Below are 27,955 nucleotides of genomic sequence, written 5' to 3'. Positions count from 1 at the left end.
CACAATACAGTTGCTGTTTATTACAATGCTAAGTACTTTAGAAGTACATTTGTTATTCCGTATTAGAGGGACATGTTATTGGTGTTGTGTGAAATCATAAGGAACATAAGTCTTCTACACCTGAGGGAAATCAAACGGCCTTAGGGTTTGATTATCTCTTAAATAATGCACAAGGCACCAGCTGAATTTTCTGGAATTAGCTAAAGGTTCTAAACCCATTCTGTTTGTGAAACCTGTAAAACAGGCAGGTAGTTTCAGAATTCTGTGGTTGCATATTGGGCCCACACTCTTAATAAAAAGGGTTCCAAAAGGGTTCTTTGGCTGTCCCCATAGGAGAACCCTTTTTGATTCCAGGTAGAACCCTTTTGGGTTCCATGCAGAACCCTCTGTAAATAAGGTTCTATTTGGAACCCAAAAGGGTTCTACCTGTAACCAAAAAGGGTTCTTCAAAAGGTTATCCTATGGGGACAGCCGAAGAACCCTTTAAGGTTATAGATAGCACCTTTTTTTCTAAGAGCGCAGAGTACGTCAAGGAATACACTAATTCCCTAATGTTGTTATCGATGCTCACTGTTTAGAAACTCTTTTTGGGAATTTCTAACGTGAGAAATACCCTTTTCAGCAGTTTGACTGTTAAATCCTTGTTGTCCGGGCATTAGTGTCAGCTGATGGAGAGACAGAGAGAGACAGAGGGAGACAACACCCGTTCTGCCAGTCACTTTCTGTTAAAGGTCCCCAAAGCACACACATCTCTGGGTCGCTCTTCTTTTCAGTTCGCTGCAGCTAGCGACTGGAACGAGCTGCAAAAACCACTCAAACTAGAACGTTTTATCTTCAACTCTTCATGCAAAGGCTCAGTCATGGACACTCTTACTGACACTTGTGGCTGCTTCGCGTGATGTATTGTCGTCTCTACCTTCTTGCCTTTTGTGCTGTAGTCTGTGCCCAATAATGTTTGTACAATGTTTTGTGCTGCTGCCATGTTGTGTTGCTGCCGTGTTGTTGTCATGTGGTGTTGCTACCATGCTGTGTTGTCATGTGTTGCTGCCATGCTGTGTTGTTGTCTTAGGTCTCTCTTTATGTAGTGATGTGGTGTCTCTGTTGTGGTGATGTGTGTTTTGTCCTACTTTAATTTTTTTATCCCAGCCCCCGTCCCCGCAGGAGGCCTTTCGCCTTTTGGTAGGCCGTCATTGTGAATAAGAATTTGTTCTTAACTGACTTGCCTAGTTAAATAAAGGTTAAATCAAATGTTAAAAAAGAAAGAGTGACAGAGAGAGTGTTGGAATGGAGAGAGGGTGTACATTATGACGTTTCTGCCCACTGATTAAATAGCGAGAGAGAAAGAGAAAAAGTGTGTGCGTTAGAGACAGAAAGCGTGAGCGGGAAAAAGAGCAAGCGCACATGATGACAAAGCGACAGGGGTTGTCATGTGGTGGATGTTCCTCTACTACCCCTCTCCTTTACGTAAGCCGCTCGTTCACTTGGCTGCAGGCGTACAAAACTAGGCCTGTCCCTATGCATTCCGCCTTCCCCTTCACTGCTTCCCAACCGTGTGGCACACAAGAGGAGCAGAGTGATCCACATTAAATTATTCAGGGACAGAGAATGTCTCAGTACTGGAAGGAAGGAACCTTTGGGTTCCATTCACCATGTTGAGGGAGTGTTCTACTGGGCAAGCTGGTTACAAAGAAGGCTTGGATGTTTCATGCACCTATGACATACACTTACCTCTGCCCAAGGAACATACAAACTTCTAAAGACACACCCCATTCTAAGCTCTGAACAACCACAGACACACGTGCATGCACACACACATGTGCACACACACACACATGCATTTACACAGTGGTTAATTGTTTGCCAGCCATGGGGCTCACCTCCCTCTCAGACCTCATGCTTAGTCCATAAATACTACACCTCCTCTCCCTCCTTCTATTTCTCTCCCTCCATCCTTGTTATGCCTGGAGTCGGTCCAATCCTCACCCAGTGAAGTGCTCCCAAAGTCTCCCCACAAATAATGGCTATTTTCTTTCACAGCAGTCTCTGAGGGACTATTGGTGCTTTGATGTGAACTGGTTTTAACACCCACACACATCGCTTGATGTTTCACTTCTACCACTGATTGGTTAACAGAACTGACCACTGAAATTCCACAACTGAAATTCCACAGCATCTCCTGCCTGACCATAGTGATAAAAAATAATAATAAATCAAATCTATTTATATATCCCTTTTTACATCAGCAGATGTCACGAAGTGCTATACAGAAACCCAGACTAATGATACTGTTATTATCCTCTGGTTGACCTAAATGGCCTCATTCAAGATGTATGCTTTGCTGTGCGTAGCTTACTTACTATTTGCTCACTCTAAACAATTATCAACATCTGAAAAGGATTTGGTGTTAGGATATTGGACTGCTCATTCTGCATATACACATGCAAGTTTGTTCAGATCAGTGTTCAGATCAGAAATAATTATGTACCGAAACACTCACAATGCCTTGTGTGTGTGTGTGTGTGTGTGTGTGTGTGTGTGTGTGTGTGTATGTTTCGTGTGTGTTTCGAATGTGGTATTTCTACTCCATCATCTTTGGATACACCCCCAGAGCTCCACTGGGATCAAAGGTCTGATAATGAACCCGGGCTCCCACAATTCATATTTTAATATCCTCTCTATGGAACCCCAGGGGTGTAAATAGCAGCCCTCAAGGCTTCTTCACACTGTTACACTGTCACACCCTCCACCTGACAACAACTGTCAATCAGGGCAAGAATGGCGGTTCTGATTGTAGGAAACCTTACTAAGCGGATAATTGTGTTTGTAGAAGGCAGGAAAAGCAACTTCCTACAGTATGTGTAGAGCAAGTCGTTGGAGAATGTGAAGAGGAGACACATCTAGCAGACTGTATGGTTATTGTGTATCCTTATTTTTATGCCGAAATATTGATGTAGACTTTCTAAATGATTGATGCACTGTCTATTGTCTATTCCTTTTCTAGACACAAGGTATTCTTATGGCAGCAGAGTTAAAGAGAGACGTAGAGCAAATGTTATCTGTGAGGGCTTTATTCATAGATCACTCATATCAGGGATCAATTCATTTGTCCTGGGGTGCTGTAATGAGTCAGTGAAATAAAACAGAACATATTTACTTCCCTGAATCAGTAAACCATTCCCTGGAACTCTAGCGTTCATACATTCCAAAGTCTGAACTGCTGATCAATGGACTGATAGTACAGTACAAAACTGACCTGAATTGAACTAAGGAAGAGCTAAACATCCAATTCCCTCTATGTCTCTTAATTAATTTTGTATATCTAATTTGTCCTTCATTCTATACACCTTGGTCACACAGATTTGGTTGATCAATTTACTGTTACACAGAATCCTGACAATGACAAAGATTTCCAGAGATTTCCCTCTTCCTTGAGGTTTTCCCTGGTATGATGTGTCAGGGCCTGTCATGGTCAGTCAGGCCTGCCTGTAAAGAGAGAGAGAGGATGTTTGGTGGATGGGAGGGAGGGAGGATATATGGAGGCTTGGAGGTCCAAGAAGAGACAGAGAAAGGCAATTAGAGAAGAGTGCATTCTTGGATGTCCTGTAGACAAACCTGTCATGTGATTTGGCAGTGACAGACATGGCTTGCATTTCTTTGAAGACTTCATTATGTGATTGGGAAAGCACACTTCAATCGCCCAGACAGTCGCAAAGACATTTCAGACACATCTATGTTTCAGACATACTTATTTGAATGCATCCCAGTCAGAGCAGCCCTATAGATTTTCCACATTAATATATAAGATATTATTCTCTATCTCTCTCTTACTCTTGCTCTCTCTCTCTCTCTCTCTCTCTCTCTCTCTCTCTCATAAAGTGTCTATGCGTTCCACAGGGATGCTGGCCCATGTTGACTGCAATGCTTCCCTCAGTTGTGTCAAGTTGGTTGGATGTCCTTTGGGTGGTGGACCATTCTTAAAAAACCCAGCAGCATTGCAGTTCTTGACACACTCAAACCGGTGCGCCTGGCACCTACTACCATACCCCGTCAAAGGCACTTAAATATTTTGTCTTGACCATTTACCCTCTGAATGGCACAATCCATGTCTAAATTGTCTTGAGGCTTAAAAAGCCTTCTTTAATCTCTCTCTCTCTCTCTCTCTCTCTCTCTCTCTCTCTCTCTCTCTCTCTCTCTCTCTCTCTCTCTATCTCTCTCTCTCTCTCTTTCTCTCTCTCTCTCTCTCTCTCTCTCTCGCTCTCTCTCTCTCTCTCTCTCTCTCGCTCTCTCGCTCTCTCTCTCTCACTCTCCAAATATGAAACTCTCCTATCATCCTCATCACGCAGTCTGGCTGCTCGGCGAGCTCTTTGAAACCCTCCAATGTCTCTCTTTACAGCTGAAGCTGAACATGGGAGAGAGGTGACAGGTGTTTAACTCAATGTCTAGTGTGGCCGGAGTGCCTTTGTCTTTATTAGTGTAGGTCAGTACCAATGCTCCATACACAGGGGGCGCCACTGACACACTCTTTAGACAGGATGTCTCGTACCTGTTTGATCATTTGATATACAGTAGGCTCAACTGGTCCAGGGTCCGTTTTGCTTAATTTTTTTAGCTGGTGTTAATTGTCTACATGTATGAAACGTGGGTCACATATTGGTGAAGTACAAAACAGTTGGCTTCTCTGAGCGTTATACCAGAGCTTTGCTCACTCGTTTATTTAATAATTGAGTATTTTTATATCCCCCTTGTGTGATGACACAGTGATGATGTGCACAGAGCCATACAGGGCCAGACACATGTGCATGTGTGCACGCACGCATGCATGAACACACACACACACAAACACACACACACACACACACACACACACACACACACACACACACGGACACACGGTAAATATACACAGTTCTCACATACATCATGAACAAATGCATAATGCACACTATAGAATGAATACAACATTATGTATTTCTGATCCTTTTCAAAGCTAGGGATCTACTATACCACCAATTAACATTGACTGGCCTATACAGACAGTGTGACACACAGTAGCCTCCTTCCTTTGTTCCTTGCACATAATCACCCCCAACAGGCCACTTTCACAGAGGAATGAAAACACCACTCAGTGTAGGTATAGATGTATGCACGCTATCCAGGGACTGTACAAATGAATTGGAAATAAAGTGGCTTGTCAACAAGATGTATGAACCCAAGGAATAACCACCATAGGCCCTATCCCCACATTTAACTAGGCCTTGGACACAGCAGTACACCTACAGCACAGCGGCAGCGATGTGATGAAATGTCAATGGGCTGTATAGAGATGGATGGACCTGGAGACTTTGCAGAGTTGCTTACATGGTGGAAAACACGATTTGTTACCATGGCTTTCTTGTTTTGTTTACTACATGTTGTTTTTATGGAACACCTGTTCGGTTTCTAAATGCTGCCGCTAAGGATGCTGCTCGAGTAGCACCACTCCTGCAATGCACCTACATTATTGTGGGTTATGAATGAGGATGTAGAGAACGCACAAATCAATGCCTCATAGCATCCCACTGTATGTCTACTGCCCAGGTATCTTACTGTATATATATATATCTGCTCGTCACAGTGACTTGCTGTATAAACCTGTAATCCACCCACCTGGTAGCACAGAGGCCTTTGGTGTCCATGTTGTTGTACATGGATTAGAGGTCTATCAGTCCGTGTCCAGCTGGGTGACAGACTGCCGTCTCTCTGACTTTGAGGTGAGAGAGAGAGAGAGAGAGAGAGATGATTACTTTAGGCTTGAAGAAAGGTGAGAGAATTTTCTTCAGGTCGTACACACACACACACACACACACACACACTGTATTGCCTCTTCTGTGTTTTGCTTGGTGTGTGAATACATCAGAGTCTGGCTCCCTTAGGTGAACTCTACAGTATGCTCACAGGTAATGAGATCAGATGAGCTCTACAATGTGTGCACAGGAAAAGGTACAACAACATCTGGACCCTCTTCCCCCAAGATTCAACCCATCGTTTATTAATTACAGCAGATATCTATTTGATGAGCGGGCAACAGATATTGAGTCAATGACGACTGAAATCCTCTGCTCTCTAAAGATGTGTCAGACAGACAGTCAAGATTGCGTTGGTCATTCCAACAAGAAATACTATTTGTCGGGGCAATGCTTCACCCTGCTGGTGAATAAATATATTGCACACTTACAGTGCTCTTGACATACTGTAGCATTGTGTGTTTTATGGTGCACCTACTATACCAAATGAAATAAATACTTCTGTCTCATTGTTATACTATTCTTTGCTACAATATATTTCCCATCTTAACACTGTGGCCAGGTGACAGTGATCCACAGAGAAGAGCTGTGAATATACACATGAATTAGACTGAGTCACGGTGGCACCGGTGCCATGGGAGAGCAGGTTGGAACAGAGACAGCTTGAAGAATCATAGACCTTGTAGAGGTTGTTTCCGTTTGTATTGTCACTATGAGCCTCTGCAGAAAGATAACCTTGCCACTGATGGGCTCTCTACTCACACGGGGACTATACCAAAGTCTCAAATACTTTCTCTCTCCCTCTCTCTGCCTCTTTCTTTCTGTCACTTTTTAATACACACACACACACGTTGCCTTATACATGTGGTGAGGTTATGTTGCACCTTGAGGGAACTACTTGCCTTGTAGCATAGATTCACCTCCTTTCCCCCAAAAAAAATGTCTCCGTTTTGGTTCGATACGAAATGATCTCATATGAGGATTAATAGACCTAACATACTCTTGGAGTAAACTGATTAGAAATAATCATGGACGCCAAGTCTTCCCCTTTTATCAATAAAGGGGGGGTTCCTGATGTGTGAGAAGTATGACGTAAAAGTATACGCTGTTATATAAAATATGAGGTTAAGGTATTAGTGAATAGGTTTCCCATGCCCACAAGCGAAGGCCATGTTCGGAGGAGGGGGTGGAAGGCCAAGGTTTGACGCATGGATTTTGCTGGGCTGTGTGGGAATCTGAGTGGTCATCCATTTTGTCCTGGGGGTCAAAGGTCGGACGTTCCTGAGAGTGCCCCAGAGCTGCCTGCCAAAATGTGTCACCAAGACTAATGGGGAGAACTCAATGTAGGCAGTGCAGTCCTGAAGTAGAGTAACAGGGTCAGGAGAGAATGAGAGGGCATTTGAAGCAAAAACTGTGAATCTTCATATAGGAAACCAAAAGCTAAGCTATATGACGTTACTGTAGATATGACATTATGTAATCTGTAGTCTCTGAAATTCTGCTTGAAATTAACCCCTTGTTGTCTGTTTCCATTTATAACATTACAGAACACTCAGACAACACATAAAATGACAACACACAACATTTATTCTCCTCGTGACATCACACTCCCAGAAAACATAGAACTTTAGTCACTAGCCGGCTACCACATGGTTACTCAACCCTGCACCTTAGAGGCTGCTGTCTACAGTATATACATAGACATGGAACACTGGTCACTTTAATAATGTTTACATACTGTTTTACCCACTTCATATGTATATACTGTATTCTAGTCAAGTCCATCCTATTCAACTATTTCTGTACATATAATATTCTATCCTACATATTCTTCAGATATACTACTTATTCTATCCATATACTGTTCACAATGTCTATACATCCCATCATATATATATACTGTATATATATTTATACTCTGGACTCCGACATTGCTTGTCCTAATATTTCTATATTTCTTAATTCCATTTTACTTTTTAGATACGTGTGTATTGCTGTGTATTGTTAGATATTACTGCACTGTTGGAGCTAGGAACAGAAGCATTTCGCTACACCCACAATAACATCTGCTAAACATGTGTATGCGACCAATACATTTGATTTGATTAGATTTTTGACATGATTTCAAACACTTCCCTGTCGTGAAACTAGAGCACCTTTCCCCCTTGGCTGAGACGCTAGCTGGCTAACTAGAAAGTTGTCACTACCCCCGTAATCTGTGGCTGACCATGCTACCAGGTTCATGGCAGTTCTGCCAACAGGGAATAGCTGAAGGACTGACCCCTGACCTCCACTAGGGCTGTCCAAGTCTGTGCCTGACGTGGACGCCATATTTCCTGCTAGGCTGGGTGGTCACTACAGTACACAAATATGACCCCAGCCCCTCAGAGCAGATACTGTGGGAACCCAATCTGGCTGGTAGAGCTAACAGGGAGAGATTGAGCGAGAGAGACTTCAGCAAGCCATAGACCTTGGCTAGCCCCTGACACATAGCCTACAGTATACAATATACTGTAGATACTGTACATATGGGCGATTCCACACCAAGAAGGCCCCAAAATAGTTTTGGTGTCTCAGGTTGCTGTGACAATTCTCATTTAGAAACTTCATTGGGAGGAAAATGTTTGACATACTTTTTACATTTATATAACACATATGTTTGGGGAAAATCATGATGAAAGTGGTCATTTTAGGCCCTTTTTAGACCTATCCATGGCTCCTGTAAGACCCTATGATCCGTGAACTATACATGATACAGACAAAATTTTGTTGTCATTATACTCCTTATAGAAGGGTTGGTTGTTTATCAACAAAGCCAAAGCGTGCGCAACTTTGGGGAAAAACTGACGCGGTTGGCTTAGATTCTTGACAACATGTAAACTATATTTAATCTCCAATGTTTATTGAAAACATCAATAAATGTGCACAATGAGCATTTGTTGTCTCTCGCTACAGTTGTTGGTTAGTTAGCTAGCACATTTTTTCCATATTAGCATAGACGTGACATCAGTCAAAACACCTCAAAATAAGACGTAGTATCAAGAACAAGATAAAACTAGCTGAAACAAGCCACCTACAATTCCCCACATGGCAGATTCTTGTCATTGTTGATAGCTACAGTGCCTTCAGAAAACATTCACACCTCTTCACTTTTTCAACATTTTGTCAACGATCTACACAAAATACTCTGTAATGTCAAAGTAGAAGAAAAGTTATATATCTTTTTAATTAATGGAAAATAAAAGACGAATATATCTTGATTAGATAAGTATTCAACCCCCTGAGTCAATACATGTTAGAATCACCTTTGGCAGCAATTACAGCTGTGAGTCTTTCTGGGAAGTTTCTAAGAGCTTTGCACACCTGAAGTGTACAATATTTGCCCATTATTCTTTTACAAAATTGCCAAGCTCTGTAAGCAACTTCAGTGTATATTTGGCCGTGTGTTTTAGGTTATTGTCCTGCTGATAGGTGAATTTGTCTCCCAGTGTCTGTTGGAAAGCAGACTGAACCAGGTTTTCCTCTAGGATTGTGCCTGTGCTTAGCTCTATTCCGTTTCTTTTTATAAAAATAAAAAAATCCCTAGTCCTTGCCGGTGACAAGCATACCCATAACATGATGCGGACACAACTATTCTTGAAAATATGAAGAGTGGTACTCAGTGATGTGTTGTGCTTGATTTTCCCCAAACATAATGCTATGTATGTACAGTGAGGGAAAAAAGTATTTGATCCCCTGCTGATTTTGTACGTTTGCCCACTGACAAAGACATGATCAGTCTATAATTTTAATGGTAGGTTTATTTGTAAAAGACACCTGGGAGCCAGACATCTTTCTAATTGAGAGGGGGTCAAATACTTATTTCCCTCATTAAAATGCAAATCAATTTATAAAAAAATTTATATGCGTTTTTCTGGATTTATTCTGTCTCTCACTGTTCAAATAAACCTACCATTAAAATTATAGACTGATCATTTCTTTGTCAGTGGGCAAACGTACAAAATCAGCATGGGAACAAATACTTTTTTCCCTCACTGTATGATGTTGGTCAAAAAGTTAATTTCTTTGCCACATTTTTGGCAGTATTACTTTAGTGCTTATTGCAAACAGGATGCATGTTTTGTGATATTTTTACAGGCTTCCTTCTTTTCACTCTGTCATTTATGTTAGAATTGTGGAGTAACTACAATGTTGTTGATCCATCCTCAGGTATCTCCTATCACAGCCATTCATCTCTGTGACTGTTTTAATTACTATTGGCCTCATGGTGAAATCCCTGAGTGGTGTCCTTCCTCTCCGGCAATTGATTTAGGAAGGGCACCTGTATCTTTGTAGTAACTGGGTGTATTGATACACCATCCAAAGTGTAACATTAATAACTGCTCCATGCTCAAAGGGATATTCAATGTCTGCTTTTTTTACCCATCTACCAATAGGTGCCCTTCTTTGCGAACCATAGGAAAACCTCCCTGGTCTTTGTGGTTGAATCTGTGCTTGAAATTCACTGCTCGAATCTTAAGGACCTTACAGATAATTGTAAGTGAGGGGTAAAGAGATGCAGTAGTCATTTAAAAATCATGTTAAAAAGTATTATCGTAAACAAGTTGGGTCCACGCAACCTATTATGTGACATGTTAAGCAAATTTGTATTCCTGAACTTATTTAGGCTTGCCATAACAAAAGGGCTGAATACTTATTGACTCAAGACGTATCAGCTTTTCATTTTGAATTAATTTGTAAACATTTCTAAAAACATATTCTACTTTGACACAAACTCTGACACAATGACACAAAATCTAAATGTAATCCATTTTAAAGTCAGACTGTAACACAACAAAATGTGGAAAAAGTCAAGGGGTGTGAACACTTTCTGAAGACACTGTATCTGGCCATCCAGAATCACAACAACACACAGACTTCTGCCCCATTGAAACGTGCACATCGTTGTCATGACGTTGTCAGCTAACCCATCTTTTTTGTGTGCTCTAAAATATGGAGTATGTCTAGATTCTGAAATTAAAACATGCACATTAAGGTAATCAACATAAACCATATTCACATAAATATATCAAAAGTACCTTTTTTTTTTCCTTTTTTTGACATATTGTTTTAAACAATATACTCTACAAGCACATACAAGTTCTAGAATGGGATCTGTGCTACTTTTGAACTACCAACACAGTGAATGAGAAAATGGATTCAAAGGGAATCCCTCTGCTGGCGATTTGCTGAATGTGTATAAACTTAATGTGTACTTATCTACATAAGTACAAGAGAGCCCACGTGGAAATTTGACATGTTTGAAGAGTATATTGTTCCAAACAATATGTCTAAAAATAAGCTAAATCCAAAAGGGTACTATTTGGCCATATATAGGCCTGTACATTTACAGATATTGGTTAGCCTGCAGACAGACATTATCTAGCCTAGTTTAGTATCTAGCCTGAGGTCCACAGCACAACCCCCACAAACAAAGTGAGTATTCCTACCTGGCCTATTGATTTGGATCATTCAGAGACAAGTGTTGTCTTGTCCCCATGGATTGGTGAACGTAATTAGTGCCTAATAATCAATAACCGACCAAATGAGAGTGGAGTTGAGTTGCTACCAGTGCAGCTTTGCATGAGGAGAGGGTAAACAGACAGGTGTGAGTGCTGTCGATAAGAGCTGGATGGGTGTGGGAAAACTCCACTAACACAAGCAAGATAATGGGAAACCATTGGAGCATACACTGCCAAGTTGGAGCAGATGCAGTATACTTCAGCAGAAAGGAAAGAGATGGCACTTTAAGTTAACATCTGGTCTGTGATGTTTTACAGTCCATTTCAATAGGTTTAAACGTATTACTGCATCATCTGGCAATCATTGCTTTCAGATGTTATAGCTACTTTCCAGATTTCACAGGGCTAGATTCTGTCTCCTACTGTAAGCCTGGGTAATCCCTGACAGCACCCTCTCCTACTCCTCTGTCCCCCCCAACAGCTTCTCCCTTATTTACCCCCCACCCCAGGCCTTCATCTATGTCCACCACGCAGCTACAGTGAGGGAAAAAAGTATTTGATCCCCTGCTGATTTTGTACGTTTGCCCACTGACAAAGACATGATCAGTCTATAATTTTAATGGTAGGTTTATTTGAACAGTGAGAGACAGAATAACAGCAACAAAATCCAGAAAAACGCATGTCAAAAATGTAATAAATTGATTTGCATTTTATTGAGGGAAATAAGTATTTGACCCCTCTGCAAAACATGACTTAGTACTTGGTGGCAGAACCCTTGTTGTCAATCACAGAGGTCAGACGTTTCTTGTAGTTGGCCACCAGGTTTGCACACATCTCAGGAGGGATTTTGTTCCACTCCTCTTTGCAGATCTTCTCCAAGTCATTAAGGTTTCGAGGCTGACGTTTGGCAACTCGAACCTTCAGCTCCCTCCACAGATTTTCTATGGGATTAAGGTCTGGAGACTGGCTAGGCCACTCCAGGACCTTAATGTGCTTCTTCTTGAGCCACTCCTTTGTTGCCTTGGCCGTGTGTTTTGGTTCATTGTCATGCTGGAATACCCATCCACGACCCATTTTCAATGCCCTGGCTGAGAGAAGGAGGTTCTCACCAAAGATTTGACGGTACATGGCCACGTCCATCGTCCCTTTGATGCATTGAAGTTGTCCTGTCCCCTTAGAAGAAAAACACCCCCAAAGCATACTGTTTCCACCTCCATGTTTGACAGTGGGGATGGTGTTCTTGGGGTCATAGACAGCATTCCTCCTCCTCCAAACACGGCGAGTTGAGTTGATGCCAAAGAGCTCCATTTTGGTCTCATCTGACCACAACACTTTCACCCAGTTCTCCTCTGAATCATTCAGATGTCCATTGGCAAACTTCAGACGGGCCTGTGTATGTGCTTTCTTGAGCAAGGGGACCTTGCGGGCGCTGCAGGATTTCAGTCCTTCACGGCGTAGTGTGTTACCAATTGTTTTCTTGGTGACTATGGTCCCAGCTGCCTTGAGATCATTGACAAGATCCTCCCATGTAGTTCTGCGCTGATTCCTCACCATTTTCATGATCATTGCAACTCCACGAGGTGAGATATTGCATGGAGCCCCAGGCCGAGGGAGATTGACAGTTATTTTGTGTTTCTTCCATTTGCGAATAATCGCATCAACTGTTGTCACCTTCTCACCAAGCTGCTTGGCGATGGTCTTATAGCCCATTCCAGCCTTGTGTAGGTCTACAATCTTGTCCCTGACATCCTTGGAGAGCTCTTTGGTCTTGGCCATGGTGGAGAGTTTGGAATCTGATTGATTGATTGCTTCTGTGGACAGGTGTCTTTTATACAGGTAACAAACTGAGATTAGGAGCACTCCCTTTAAGAGTGTGCTCCTAATCTCAGCTCGTTACCTGTATAAAAGACACCTGGGAGCCAGAAATCTTTCTGATTGAGAGGGGGTCAAATACTTATTTCCCTCATTAAAATGCAAATCAATTTATAATATTTTTGGCATGCGTTTTTCTGGATTTTTTTGTTGTTATTCTGTCTCTCACTGTTCAAATAAACCTACCATTAAAAGTATAGACTGGTCATGTCTTTGTCAGTGGGCAAACGTACAAAATCAGCAGTGGATCAAATACTTTTCCCCCCCACTGTATGATGTAAGCCCAGCCTGGCAAGAGAGCTCTCTCTCTCAAGAGCCTTACGTTCCTGCTTTCTGTATCCAATCTTTTCCCAGGGGTCACAGTTCAAATCTCTCTTTGGGACCCGTTTGTCAGGGGAGTGCTGGGTGAGGGAGGGAGGCAGAGGGGGGAGAAGAAGGTTGTTTTTGGTGGACAGTTCTAGGGAAGCTCAGAGCTGGAGCCAGTGGCCTTTGGGTCAAAGCTCATTGAAGGAGTGAAGGAGAGATGGTATAAAAAGAGTAGAGAGACTGAGAGAAAGAGAGAGAGGGGCCAATCTTTCAGAAGAGTGGATATACAACCAACTGGTGTGCCCGGAGGAACGATACTAGGATAACTTGACTAGGATAACTTGTGCATCTTCTCACGGCCCGTACACTCCTTCACGCTTCAGAGTCTCCATGGCCCTGCTGATGCAATGCTGGGTGTGTGTGATTGCTCTGTCACTGACGATGACCACCAGCCATGCCTTACGAAGGTAACCTTTTTCTTTGTGTATGTCTCACTGTATGAAGTCTACTCTGCAATATGTTATTGTCCTCAGTGTTATGGTCCTTCTGTGTAATGTTACCTACAATAGACACAAAGGAGGTTGAATGGATACTTGGGTGTATTTTATCCCTTTAAACCAGGCTCTTTTGCTTAACTAAATCAATAGAGAATGTGTATTTTTGGCAGAGCTGTAGAAACAACAATGTCATACAGACACGAGGACACATGGTCCCATATCACCAGTGGTCCATGATTGCAGGCTGGACTGTATAACCCCACCCCCATCCCACCCCTGGTCACTCCCTATCTATAATTATATTGGATGGTCTTTCCTTACCGTTGTCCGCTCTGATCAGGATTAGTCTGAAGAAGATGCCCTCCATAAGAGAGACTCTGCATGAGATGGGTGTGTCCCCAGCCCAGTTCTTCGCTGAATTGGCCCTGAAAAGCAAAGATTACCCTTCCCCCAGCAACGGGACCGCTCCCACCCCTCTCACCAACTACCTGGATGTGAGAGACCACCTGCACACACTGCACTGACCACACATAGATGCAATTGACATTGGAATAGTACATAAATGAGAGAACACAAAGCCTGTGCCAAACTCAGTGGTGTAAATGATTCATTGCTTCCTCTTCTCGCTTTTTCTCAGGCCCAGTATTATGGGGAGATCAGTATTGGTTCTCCTGCCCAGATGTTCAATGTGGTATTTGACACCGGTTCAGCCAACCTGTGGGTGCCTTCTTCTAACTGTTCCCCACTCTACACTGCCTGCTGTAAGTATACACACACACACACACACACACACACACACACACACACACACACACACACACATGAAACCTGTGATTGCTTCACCAGAGATGATGATGTTCCCGGACGATTATGACTCTGTGACCTTTGAACTCTCAGTTACCCACAACAGATATGACGCCTCCAAATCACGAACACACATAGAGAACGGGACAGGTTTCTCCATCCAGTATGCCTCTGGAAACGTCCGGGGATTCCTGAGTGAGGATGTGGTTGTGGTGAGTGTAAAGCAACACCTCTACAGGGAAACAACCTTCCTTCCCTTTCTCCTAATCTGTTTCCTATTACTTCTCTTCATTGTGCTTTTTTGTGAAAGAATTTAGGAATAATAGTCGACATTGCCCATAAGTACTGATCTACAGTAGGATCATCTTACCGGGGGAAAACTTTTATCTAGGTATTATGGATCAACATCTTACTCTGTGCTTCCTCTAGGTGGGTGGCATCCCAGTGGTCCAGGTGTTTGCTGAGGTCACAGCCCTGCCTGCCATCCCCTTCATTTTTGCCAAGTTTGATGGGGTCCTTGGGATGGGCTACCCCAACGTGGCCATCGACGGCATCACCCCCGTGTTCGACCGCATCATGTCCCAGCACATCCTCAAGGAGGATGTCTTCTCTGTCTATTACAGCAAGTAGGAGATATCACTATCACTGTTCATGTACAGATTATTCCTCCACAAACACAAATAAAAAAATTTACAATCTGTGAATTAGTCAAAAATATGTTTTTCTTCTCTCAGAGACCCAATGCACAAACCAGGTGGAGAGCTAGTGCTGGGAGGGACAGACCCAGGTTACTACACTGGTACCTTCAACTACATGGGCACCAGTCAAGCAGGAAAATGGGAGGTCAACATGAAAGGGTGAGATGGGAAAGTTGTATATGTCTGTGTGCATGTTATCTGTATCTCTCTGTTTGTCTGTCGGTCAGTGCAGGTACACTTGCATATACAGTGAGGGAAAATAGTATTTGATCCCCTGCTGAATTTGTACGGTTGCCCACTGACAAAGAAATGATCAGTCTATAATTTTAATGGTAGGTTTATTTGAACAGTGAGAGACGGAATAACAACCCAAAAATCCAGAAAAACGCATGTAAAAAATGTTATAAATTGATTTGCATTTTAATGAGGGAAATAAGTATTTGACCCCCTCCCAATTAGAAATATTTCTGGCTCCCAGGTGTCTTTTATACAGGTAACGAGCTGAGATTAGGAGCACACTCTTAAAGGAAGTGCTCCTAATCTCAGCTTGTTACCTGTATAAAAGACACCTGTCCACAGAAGCAATCAATCAATCAGATTCCAAACTCTCCACCATGGCCAAGACCAAAGAGCTCTCCAAGGATGTCAGGGACAAGATTGTAGACCTACACAAGGCTGGAATGGGCTACAAGACCATCGCCAAGCAGCTTGGTGAGAAGGTGACAAGAGTTGGTGCGATTATTCGCAAATGGAAGAAACACAAAAGAACTGTCAATCTCCCTCGGCCTGGGGCTCCATGCAAGATCTCACATCGTGGAGTTGCAATGATCATGAGAACGGTGAGGAATCAGCCCAGAACTACACGGGAGGATCTTGTCAATGATCTCAAGGCAGCTGGGAACATAGTCACCAAGAAAACAATTGGTAACACATTACGCCGTGAAGGACTGAAATCCTGCAGCGCCCGCAAGGTCCCCTTGCTCAAGAAAGCACATATACATGCCCGTCTGAAGTTTGCCAAGAACATCTGAATGATTCAGAGGAGAACTGGGTGAAAGTGTTGTGGTCAGATGAGACCAAAATCGAGCTCTTTGGCATCAACTCAATTCGCCGTGTTTGGAGGAGGAGGAATGCTGCCTATGACCCCAAGAAAACCACCCCCCACCGTCAAACATGGAAGTGGAAACATTATGCGTTGGGGGTGTTTTTCTGCTAAGGGTACAGGACAACTTCATTGCATCAAAGGGACGATGGACGGGGCCATGTACCGTCAAATCTTGGGTGAGAACCTCCTTCCCTCAGCCAGGGCATTGAAAATGGGTCGTGGATGGGTATTCCAGCATGACAATGACCCAAAACACACGGCCAAGGCAACAAAGGAGTGGCTCAAGAAGAGGCACATTAATATAGTGGCCTAGCCAGTCTCCAGACCTTAATCCCATAGAAAATCTGTGGAGGGAGCTGAAGGTTCGAGTTGCCAAACGTCAGCCTCGAAACCTTAATGACTTGGAGAAATCTGCAAAGAGGAGTGGGACATAATCCCTCCTGAGATGTGTGCAAACCTGGTGGCCAACTACAAGAAACGTCTGACTTCTGTGATTGCCAACAAGGGTTTTGCCACCAAGTACTAAGTCATGTTTTGCAGAGGGGTCAAATACGTATTTCCCTCATTAAAATGCAAATCAATTTATAAAAATCACACCATCTGTTGTCACCTTCTCACCAAGCTGCTTGGCGATGGTCTTGTAGCCCATTCCAGCCTTGTGTAGGTCTACAATCTTGTCCCTGACATCCTTGGAGAGCTCTTTGGTCTTGGCCATGGTGGAGAGTTTGGAATCTGATTGATTGATTGCTTCTGTGGACAGGTGTCTTTTATACAGGTAACAAACTGAGATTAGGAGCACTCCCTTTAAGAGTGTGCTCCTAATCTCAGGTCGTTACATGTATAAAAGACACCTGGGAGCCAGAAATCTTTCTGATTGAGAGGGGGTCAAATACTTATTTCCCTCATTAAAATGCAAATCAATTTATAACATTTTTGACATGCGTTTTTCTGGATTTTTTTGTTGTTATTCTGTCTCTCACTGTTCAAATAAACCTACCATTAAAATTATAGACTGATCATTTCTTTGTCCGTGGGCAAACGTACAAAATCAGCAGGGGATCAAATACTTTCTTCCCACACTGTATGTATGTGTGTGGTGTGTGTAATTCTCTTTCTCCCCCTCTTGTCCCCCCCCTTCTCTACCAGGGTGTCTGTGGGGGAGGAGAGGCTGTTCTGTAAGGAGGGCTGCACGGCTGTGATTGACACAGGCTCCTCCTACATCACAGGCCCCGCCTCCTCTGTGTCTGTGCTGATGAAGACCATTGGAGCCACAGAGCTGGCAGAGGGAGGGGTATGTACATCGCAAATTGGGCAGATTCAATTATGCCGGGGGGCACCAGTCTATGGCCCGTGACGTGAACTGGCAAAAGCGGTGCGGGAGGAGCGCCCTTCTCAAATCGAACAGTAATCTGCGCCGCATGGTCATGTTGTCAACATGGCAGCATTGTGCATCGTCCAGAAACATACCACATTTATTTTCCATAAAACATATATTAGAATTTTCAAACTAGTTTTCATTGGGAAGGCAGATAAAAGGTTTTTAATCAAAAGCAATCACTTTTGCATGTTAAAACACAAAATCCTACTAATTACTCCACATGCTCCTAAATCACTTTTATTTTGAGCTGACTTCTCCGTGGGCTTTGAACGGGGCATCTGGCTCATGCCCGGGAGGCAGCCCTGTTTCAAAACTAATGCAATTAACTTTCACACGCCGGCCCAGATTAATCGAATCCCCTCAGCCATAGATCTTTATCACCTGAACCGTCTCTTAAAGGGGCAATCCGCAGTTGAAACAATAACAAAGCATTTCCCCAACACAGTTTCCATAAAAAGCTGAGGGATGTGGCTGGAGAAATGTAACCATGCTCAAGTTTTAACCATGTTTTGAGTCTATGCAGTGTTCATTTACATTTACTTTGTTTACAAACATTGGATTAAAACAAATTTATATTTTGGCTTCTGATGGGATATGACACTTGAACTAAGCTCATGAGGCATTTATAAGTCAAATGTTTCAAGAATCAATGGGTAGGGCCTACAAATCATTAATTTATAAGTCCAAAAATAGATGTAGCAACTGCAGATTGTCCCTTTATCTATCTTATCTTCAGAGGGGTATTACAGAAAGATGGTTTAACAAATTCAGGATTTCCTGAACATATCCGTCTTGTCTTAACCAGATGAGGGAGTCCAGGATTTCTTGGTTCCAGAATGGTTGCTTCTCGACTAAGTTATTAGGCTAAGCGAAGCGCAGATTGGTTGATCTGACAACTGGCACGTGCAGGCAACATTCAAAAAGGTCCTCATGTCGATGACAGAAAAAAACGTTAGATATGGAGTCAAAAGACAGAGCCCAATATTTCACATTTCTAGAACAAGAAACAATTGTAACAACATACAATGAATATGTTCACATATTTACCAAAAAAAGTAATACATCCGCTGCAGCAAAAGCCAGAGAGGGAGCCTGGCAGAAAATTGCAGACAGGGTAAGTGCGCAAGTGAAGTGGCACGTTTCCAATATCTAATAGGCCTAGCTTACACACATGGGTGATTAATAATAATGCTTTCACTTTATAGAGCACTTTTATTGCAACATTGGTTATATTAAGTGTCAAGGCTATGGCCTAATATGTAAGTTGTAGCAGCCTATGTCACAATTGCAATTTTAGGCCCATTCCATAGCCTATGTAGGATGAATAATAATTAATTGAATTCATAGAGTGCTTTTCATGACAACACAGGCAACAATGTGTGTTGTTTAGTTGTAACCCAATGGGAGTCACAGATCATCTGACAAAAGAAGTAAGGAAGATCTGTCAGTAATGCTGTAGGTGGGTGTAGTGGTGGAATCAAGCGCAGGACACCGAAGTATAGTCCAAAAGACTTTAGTGAAATTTCCAACAAGGAAAAATCGAACAAACTTGCCCGAAGGCGAAACTACGCACGTAGGCGACAAAACAAAAGGCGCACTACACAGGTGCGTAAAACGCTCCAACACAGTGGAGTAAAGCTCAACCGAGCGAATAAGTAAATCCTACAAGCAAACACACGACAGAAATAAATCAATCACACACAACACTAGACAAACACAACGAGAAACTTATAGGACACTAATTACACTAAACGATAACAGGTGTCACAACAAACAGACAAAAGCAAACGAACATAGAAACATGCAACGGTGGCAGCTAGTATTCCGGAGACAACGAACGCCGAAGCCTGCCCGAACAAGGAAGAGAGGCAGCCTCGGCCGAAACCGTGACAGTACCCCCCCCTTGACGCGCGGCTCCAGACGTGCGCCGACTCCGGCCTCGGGGACGACCAGGAGGACGCGGAGCAGGGTGCGTCGGGTGCCCACGATGGAATTCCGTCAGGAGAGACGGGTCCAAAATGTCTCTCCTCGGCACCCAGCACCGTTCCTCCGGACCGTACCCCTCCCACTCCACTAGATATTGGAGACCCCCCATCCGACGTCTCGAATCCAAGATGGACCTCACGGAGTACGCCGGTGCCCCCTCGATGTCCAATGGGGGCGGAGGAGTCTCCCTGATCTCACTTTCTTGGAGTGGGCCAGCTACCACCGGCCTGAGAAGAGACACATGGAACGAGGGGTTAATAGTTTTATATTCAACAGGTAGTTGTAATTTGTAACACACCTCGTTCAACCTTCTCAGGACTTTAAATGGCCCTACAAACCGCCGACCCAGTTTCCGACAGGGCAGGCGGAGGGGCAGGTTTCTGGTAGAGAGCCAGACTCGATCACCAGGTGCGTACACCGGTCCCTCACTGCGGTGGAGATCGGCGCTCGCCTTATGACGACGGAGGGCCCGCTGCAGGTGGACGTGTGCAGCGTTCCATGTCTCCTCCGAGCGCCGCGCCCACTCATCCACCGCAGGAGCCTCGATCTGGCTCTGCTGCCAAGGTGCCAGAACCGGCTGGTAACCTAACACACATTGAAAAGGGGTTAGGTTAGTGGAGGAATGGCGTAGGGAATTCTGGGCCATCTCGGCCCAGGGAATGTACCTTGCCCACTCCTCCGGCCGGTCCTGGCAGTATGTTCTAAGAAACCTACCCACATCCTGGTTCACGCGTTCCACCTGCCCATTACTCTCCGGGTGGTAACCCGAGGTGAGGCTCACCGAGACCCCCAACCGCTCCATAAAGGCTCTCCAGACCCTGGAGGTAAATTGGGGACCTCGATCAGACACAATATCCTCGGGTACCCCGTAGTGCCGGAACACATGGGTGAATAGTGCCTCGGCAGTTTGCAGGGCAGTAGGAAGGCCCGGCATGGGGAGCAAACGACAGGCCTTAGAAAACCGGTCCACAACGACCAGTATAGTGGTATTCCCCTGTGAAGGAGGAAGGTCAGTAAGGAAATCCACCGAGAGGTGAGACCATGGTCGTTGTGGAACGGGCAGGGGTAGTAACTTACCCCTAGGCAGATGTCTAGGCGCCTTACACTGGGCGCACACCGAGCAGGAGGAAACATAAACCCTCACATCCCTTGCCAACGTGGGCCACCAGTACTTGGCACTAAGACAGTGCACTGTCCGGCCGATACCAGGGTGTCCAGAGGAGGGTGACGTGTGAGCCCAATAGATCAATCGATCCCGAACCTCGAGCGGAACGTACTTCCGACCCTCCGGGCATTGCGGTGGACTAGGGTCGGTGCGTAACGCCCGCTCGAGCTCAGCATCGACCTCCCACACTACCGGTGCCACCAGACACGACTCCGGCAGTATGGGAGTGGGCTCCACGGACCTCTCCTCCGTGTCATACCGCCGAGACAGTGCATCTGCCTTACCGTTCTGTGACCCAGGGATGTACGTGATCTTAAATGTAAACCGGGTCAAAAACATATTCCATCTTGCCTGGCGAGGGTTCAGCCTCCTCGCTGCCCGGATGTACTCCAGGTTACGGTGGTCCGTCAAAATGAGGAAAGGGTGTTGAGCCCCCTCAAGCCAGTGCCTCCACACCTTTAGGGCCTGTACCACGGCTAACAGCTCCCTGTACCCTACGTCATAGTTTTGCTCCGCCGGACTGAGCTTCTTGGAATAAAAAGCACAGGGGCGGAGTTTAGGTGGCGCGCCTGACCGTTGTGAAAGCACGGCTCCTATACCGGCCTCTGACGCGTCCACCTCTACCTGAAATGGCAAAGAGGGATCCGGATGCGCCAGCACCGGGGCCGAGGTAAACAGGTCCTTCAGCCTCCCAAACGCCCTGTCCGCCTCGGCAGACCACTGCAGACGCACCGGACCCCCCTTCAAAAGAGACGTGATGGGAGCTGCCACCTGTCCAAAACCCCGGATAAACCTCCGGTAGTAATTCGCAAACCCCAAAAACTGCTGCACCTCCTTCACAGTGGTTGCTGTTTGCCAATTACGCACGGCTGACACCCGGTCTACCTCCATCTTCACCCCTGACGCAGACAACTGATACCCCAAAAAGGAGACCGACTCCTGGAAAAACAGACACTTCTCTGCCTTAACATACAGGTCGTGCTCCACCAGCCTCCGCAACACTCTGCGCACCAGGGCCACATGCTCGACTCGGGTAGGCGAGTACACGAGAATGTCATCTATGTACACAACCACCCCCTGCCCCTGCATGTCCCTGAAGATCTCATCCACGAATGATTGGAAAACTGACGGAGCGTTCATCAACCCGTATGGCATGACAAGATACTCGTAATGGCCCGAGGTGGTACTAAAGGCTGTCTTCCATTCATCGCCCTCCCTGATGCGCACCAAGTTGTACGCGCTCCTGAGATCTAATTTAGTGAAGAAACGCGCCCCATGCAATGACTCAGTCATGGTCGCAATCAGCGGGAGTGGATAACTGTACTTCACCGTGATCTGATTGAGACCACGGTAATCGATGCACGGGCGTAACCCACCATCCTTTTTCTTCACAAAAAAGAAACTCGAGGACGCAGGGGAAGTGGAAGGCCGTATGTATCCTTGTCTCAGAGATTCGTCTATGTAAGTCTCCATAGCTTTCTTCTCCTCCTGAGACAGAGGATACACATGGCTCCGTGGGAGCGCAGCTCCTGCCTGGAGGTCTATTGCACAATCTCCCTGCCTATGGGGCGGCAACTGCGTCGCCCTCGACTTACTAAACGCAATAGCCAAATACCCATACTCAGGGGGAACGTGCAATGCGGGCACCTGGTTTGGACTCTCCACCGAGGTAGCCCCTACGGAAACGCCCAAACATCGACCCACACACTGGGCAGACCGCTCCATCAGAGCCCTCTCCTGCCACGAAATAGATGGGTTATGGGTACTCAACCAGGGCATGCCCAGCACCACCGGATACGCAGGCGAGTCGATCAGAAATAGCTGAATCATCTCCTGATGACCCTCCTGCGCACACATCCTAAGTGGCGCAGTGACCTCCCTGATCAAGCCCGCACCCAACGGACGGCTATCTAGGGCATGAACGGGGAAAGGGACATCAACAGGGAGAAGGGGAATCCCTAAGGCTAAACAAAACTTCTTATCAACAAAATTCCCAGCCGCGCCTGAATCTACCAGCGCCTTATGCTGGGAATGAGGTGCTACCTGTGGAAAACGCACAGGTATACAGAAATGTGCAACAGAGAGCTCTGGGTGAGTGGGGCGCCTACTCACCTGGAAGGACTCCCCAGTGCGGGACCTGTCGTCCTCTCCCCTAGGAGGCCAACCCCAGCACCTAGCCGCGGTGTGTCCTCCCCGACCACAGTTGGTGCAGGAGATGGACCCCCTCGTAAGCCGACCCCTCCTCTCTCTAGCGCCAGCGCCCCCGAGCTCCATGGGGCACGGCTCGGAGGCGCTGGAGGGTGAAATGGACGGACCCCCCTCGGAACGTCCGCGGGTAGCTAGCAGGTTATCCAGCCTGATGGACATGACGACCAACTGGTCGAACGAGAGGCTGGTGTCCCTACAGGCCAGCTCCCTACGGACGTCCTCGCGTAGACTACATCTGTAGTGATCGATGAGAGCCCGCTCATTCCACCCTGCATCCGCCGCTAGAGTACGGAATTCTAAGGCGAACTCCTGGGCACTCCTCTTCCCCCGCCGCTTTCCCCTCCGGGGGATGGTCAAACACCGCCCTGAAGCGGCGGGAGAACTCGTCGTAGGTGATGGTGTTCGCGTCGATCCTCCTCCACTCTGCGTTGGCCCATTCCAACGCCTTCCCGGAAAGGCAGGAGATCAGGGCGGACACGCTCTCATGTCCCGAGGGCGCCGGGTGCACGGTGGCCAGGTAAAGCTCCACCTGGAGAAGGAATCCCTGACACCCGGCCGCGGTCCCATCGTAGGCCCTCGGGAGCGAGAGTCGAACTCCTCTGGGTTCAGGAGCGGGAATGGGCTGACTTGCCGATGGTGCTGGCAGAGAGGATGGCGGTGGAGGAGTCCCCCAGCCTCGGATGGTGGTGATCACCTCCTGCAGTGCGGACCCCATCTGCAGGATCTGGTCACTCTGTTCACGGACCCTGTCCTCCAGCGTCGCCTGGGCTGCTGCGGCTCCTGCTGATTCCATTCTTGAAGGTGTGTGATTTTGTCAGTAATGCTGTAGGTGGGTGTAGTGGTGGAATCAAGCGCAGGACACCGAAGTATAGTCCAAAAGACTTTAGTGAAATTTCCAACAAGGAAAAATCGAACAAACTTGCCCGAAGGCGAAACTACGCACGTAGGCGACAAAACAAAAGGCGCACTACACAGGTGCGCAAAACGCTCCAACACAGTGGAGTAAAGCTCAACCGAGCGAATAAGTAAATCCTACAAGCAAACACACGACAGAAATAAATCAATCACACACAACACTAGACAAACACAACGAGAAACTTATAGGACACTAATTACACTAAACGATAACAGGTGTCACAACAAACAGACAAAAGCAAACGAACATAGAAACATGCAACGGTGGCAGCTAGTATTCCGGAGACAACGAACGCCGAAGCCTGCCCGAACAAGGAAGAGAGGCAGCCTCGGCCGAAACCGTGACAAGATCATTGAATTGAATGACTGTTTCTGAAAATGATTTGGTATGGTAAAAGTGTAGGCTACAGTATTCAATAGCTACCTGTTTGTTTATGCTGTGAAAATATTTTGTCTAGAGTGTCTTTGAATGGGGGATATATGTCCCATCTATAGCACCAATAACGTTGGGAAAATCTGCAGGATGAATTAGGCTATTTATCAATTTTATCATGTTGCCTATGTTTATTAATTTGAGAATAGCAAAGCATTAATGGCAGTCAACTGACCGCAGCCTACTGTAAAAAGTCCTCCTTGATTATATGGACATCTTGATGGCCAGGGAATGCAACAAAGACATTAAAAAATATATTCAATGCGAGGCAGATTCTTCTTATAGCTCTACACACAGTTGCCTTGCCAAATAGTTCAGCATCGCCCACATTGTACAGGAAACTTCCAGTGGCAAAAAAATCACTAAGCAATACACAGAGTTTGTATAGCAGTCAAAGTGAAACAGCGTTGGGTTACATTTGCTTTATATTGGTTGAGTAAATTGACCAGATATATGAGTGATTGCGCTGAAAAATTATAACTTTCAAAAATAACTTCTTCTGAATGATCTAAAGGATGTATTCGAGGTCCAATAATTCATTCCTATTGTAACAATGTAGGCTCCGATGTCAAGTGGATTTTCCAAGAAAGGACAGGCCATAGTGACAAACAAGAATCTAATTGGCGGATAAGTCCCGTATTTATTCACCAGGATAGGCTAAGATCATTCTAACCTAGTAGGTAGCTGGTTTGCTTCAGAGCATTCGTTGCTATGGTGTCTGATCAGGCTATCTTTCAAGCTTTCTTTCTGGAGCCGGAAATTCTGAGTTTGCACAAGTTCTGGGTTGACAAATCTCCTTAAGTCACAAATCCGGCTTTCTGAATACCTCTCTGGTGTGGACTAAGCTGTGTTCTTTGTCCCCTTTTCAGTACACTGTGAACTGTGACCTGGTGAAGTCCTTACCCAGTGTTACCTTCCAACTGGGAGGCCATGAGTACACCCTCACCGAAGAGGACTACATCTTATGGGTAAGCAACATGGAAATGAGCATGACTGGGATACAGGTACAGGGCGATTGTCATTTATACCTTTGCAGCTATTATTTCATGTTTATTTTGTGCTTATTCCATGGCATTGTTGAATACTCATTTTTGATTGGCTGGAAGGGTATTCTAGAACGTGCATTATTTCCCTAAAACGCACGGTATATCAGCACGTTAGAATTCAATGGCTAGTTCATTCTTACACGTTCTATGTTTGAGCTGCTTTTGAAAGTGTCTCGCCCTGATCGAGAGAACTCTTGTTGGTTGGGTCAGGGTGTGAGTCTTCTGTTTAGATTCTATGTTTAGAGTCTAGTATTTGTATTTCTATGTTTGGCCGGGAGTGATTCCCAATCAGAGGCAGCTGTCGCTCGTTCTCTCTGATTGGGGATCATACTTAGGCAGCCAGTTTTCCTGCCTGGGTTGTGGGATCTTGTTTGTGTATATCCTTCCGACGTCATGTTTCGTTGCCGTTTGTTATTTTGTCAGTGTGTATTCAGTTTAATAAACATGTTCGCATATCATGCTGCACCTTGGTCTGACCCATCTCTCAACGACCATGACAGAAAGAAAGTCAAATTGAAAACATTAACGTTATTGCATTGTTGAATTTGATTTTCATAATAGCAAGCTAGGACTGATTGTTTGGTTAGCTAAACTAGCAAGTCTGTTTGCTTGGTTACCAAGGCAACTGCTGTAGTAAACTTGCTAGCTACTTCATGGATGTTGAACACCGCTTACAAAAAAAGATTGCAGTTTTAAAACTGCAGTAAAAGTGCAGTAACTGCAGTTGACAGTGGTATTTTGGACGCAGTAATTGCAGAATAACTGCAGTGTACTGCAGTTGAACTGCAGTTGAACTGCAGTTATACTGCACTCTAACTACACTTACACTGCAAAATTACTGCAGTAAATAAAAGGTGTTCTTTTCGACACAGTATTTGCAGCATACTGCAGTTATACTGCACACTAACTACAGTTATACTACAGTGTACTGCAGTTATACTGCACTCTGGGACATTTCTACCTACAAATGAACACATCTTAGTGGCAAATGTGTTCAATTATAGCCATGGTATAAAAGGGATAATCAACTCAGGGCTCTATGCAACTCCGTGGAAGATTAGTTCCACTCCGCAAGCGCGTTGTGGAACATACCGTCCACGTAGTTCATTATTTGCAAATGGAACGCATAGCCCCTCGTTGATTACCCCTTACTTATAGCTGTGACATTGCATTATAAATGCATTATAAATATATATTTATGGAAATCTTTACCAAGATGTTTTGAACTCTATCTGTGTCTGCAGCAATCTCAGTTTGGAGAGGACATATGTAGTGTGACCTTTAGGGGTTTGGATGTGCCGCCCCCTACTGGTCCTATCTGGATCCTGGGAGCCAACTTCATCGCCCGCTACTACACAGAGTTTGACCGTCACAACAACCGCATAGGCTTCGCCACAGCAGTCTGACAGGATCCTCCACTTAGCCACCAAGCTTTCACTCTATCTTGCTCTTACTCTTTGTTACTGTCTTATACTATCAGCCTCTATTTCTTTTCTTTTTAAACAATCCTCATGTAATAGCATTATGTCCGACCTCATATCTGCATTGTCATGACGTAACAAGAATAAAGGTTGTTTAATGGAAATGTCTATATTCTTGTAGTCTGCAGTCGAGGAATTCTGTTTGCACTCTATGTTATCAGAATGGCTGTGTTTGTCATCATAGGAAAAACAAGCAGAAAACATAGTGTTCTTAATTCACCGACCGCAGAAACACAAGCGTCTTTTTTTAGGAGTGGGGCACCCACATGAAAAAATATACTAGTTTACTATAGAATATTACAGTACTTACTATAGAATTCTGTAGTAAACTGTAGTATACTGTACTACACACTGTAGTATCCCTCAATCATGTGTAGTACTTACTATAGAATGTTGCAGTATACTGCAGAATACTATGGTAAATACTACTGTATTATCTGAAAAAGAAACACTGTAGTAAATACTACAGTAACGTCCGCAAAAACAGTGCAAAAACACAAAAACATTTTCACTATAGTAAATACTACAGTATTTAATTTGCATATTCCCTGCCCATTCCCCTCTCCATATCCCAATTTGTGCCACCCATAAGTGAGAAACCTACATACCAAGTATAGATCATATATTGTGTTCCCTACAGGTTATAGAAAATGGCAGAAGCTCTGAACTATCCATTCAGACCATAGTCCTACCGACCTACAGGTTGTGGAGAAAAAATAGTTTTGTATTTCTCTAGAAGGTTTCCTCAAGGAGAAAGCCTCCACTTCGATGTCAAAG

The 27,955-nt window shown here is 44.8% G+C and overlaps 1 protein-coding gene across 1 annotated transcript; it reads left to right on the top strand.

The window, feature by feature from the left end:
- Positions 1–13,769: 13,769 nt before the first annotated feature.
- Positions 13,770–27,341, top strand: LOC311147831 (renin-like). The gene is made up of 9 exons (XM_084184635.1): positions 13,770–13,929; positions 14,300–14,453; positions 14,597–14,720; positions 14,857–14,975; positions 15,193–15,389; positions 15,498–15,620; positions 17,713–17,857; positions 25,521–25,619; positions 26,942–27,341. Exons 1-9 carry the CDS (start codon positions 13,853–13,855, stop codon positions 27,101–27,103), a joined length of 1,200 nt encoding a protein of 399 aa, XP_084040761.1. The 5' UTR covers positions 13,770–13,852; the 3' UTR covers positions 27,104–27,341.
- The last annotated feature ends 614 nt before the right edge of the window (positions 27,342–27,955 follow it).

This window comes from Coregonus lavaretus, assembly GCF_964263955.1.
Source record: "Coregonus lavaretus genome assembly, chromosome: 20".
NCBI classification, from domain to species: domain Eukaryota; kingdom Metazoa; phylum Chordata; class Actinopteri; order Salmoniformes; family Salmonidae; genus Coregonus; species Coregonus lavaretus.
Note: the sequence above shows the minus strand (reverse complement) of the source record. Positions and strands in the feature narration are given on the sequence as shown.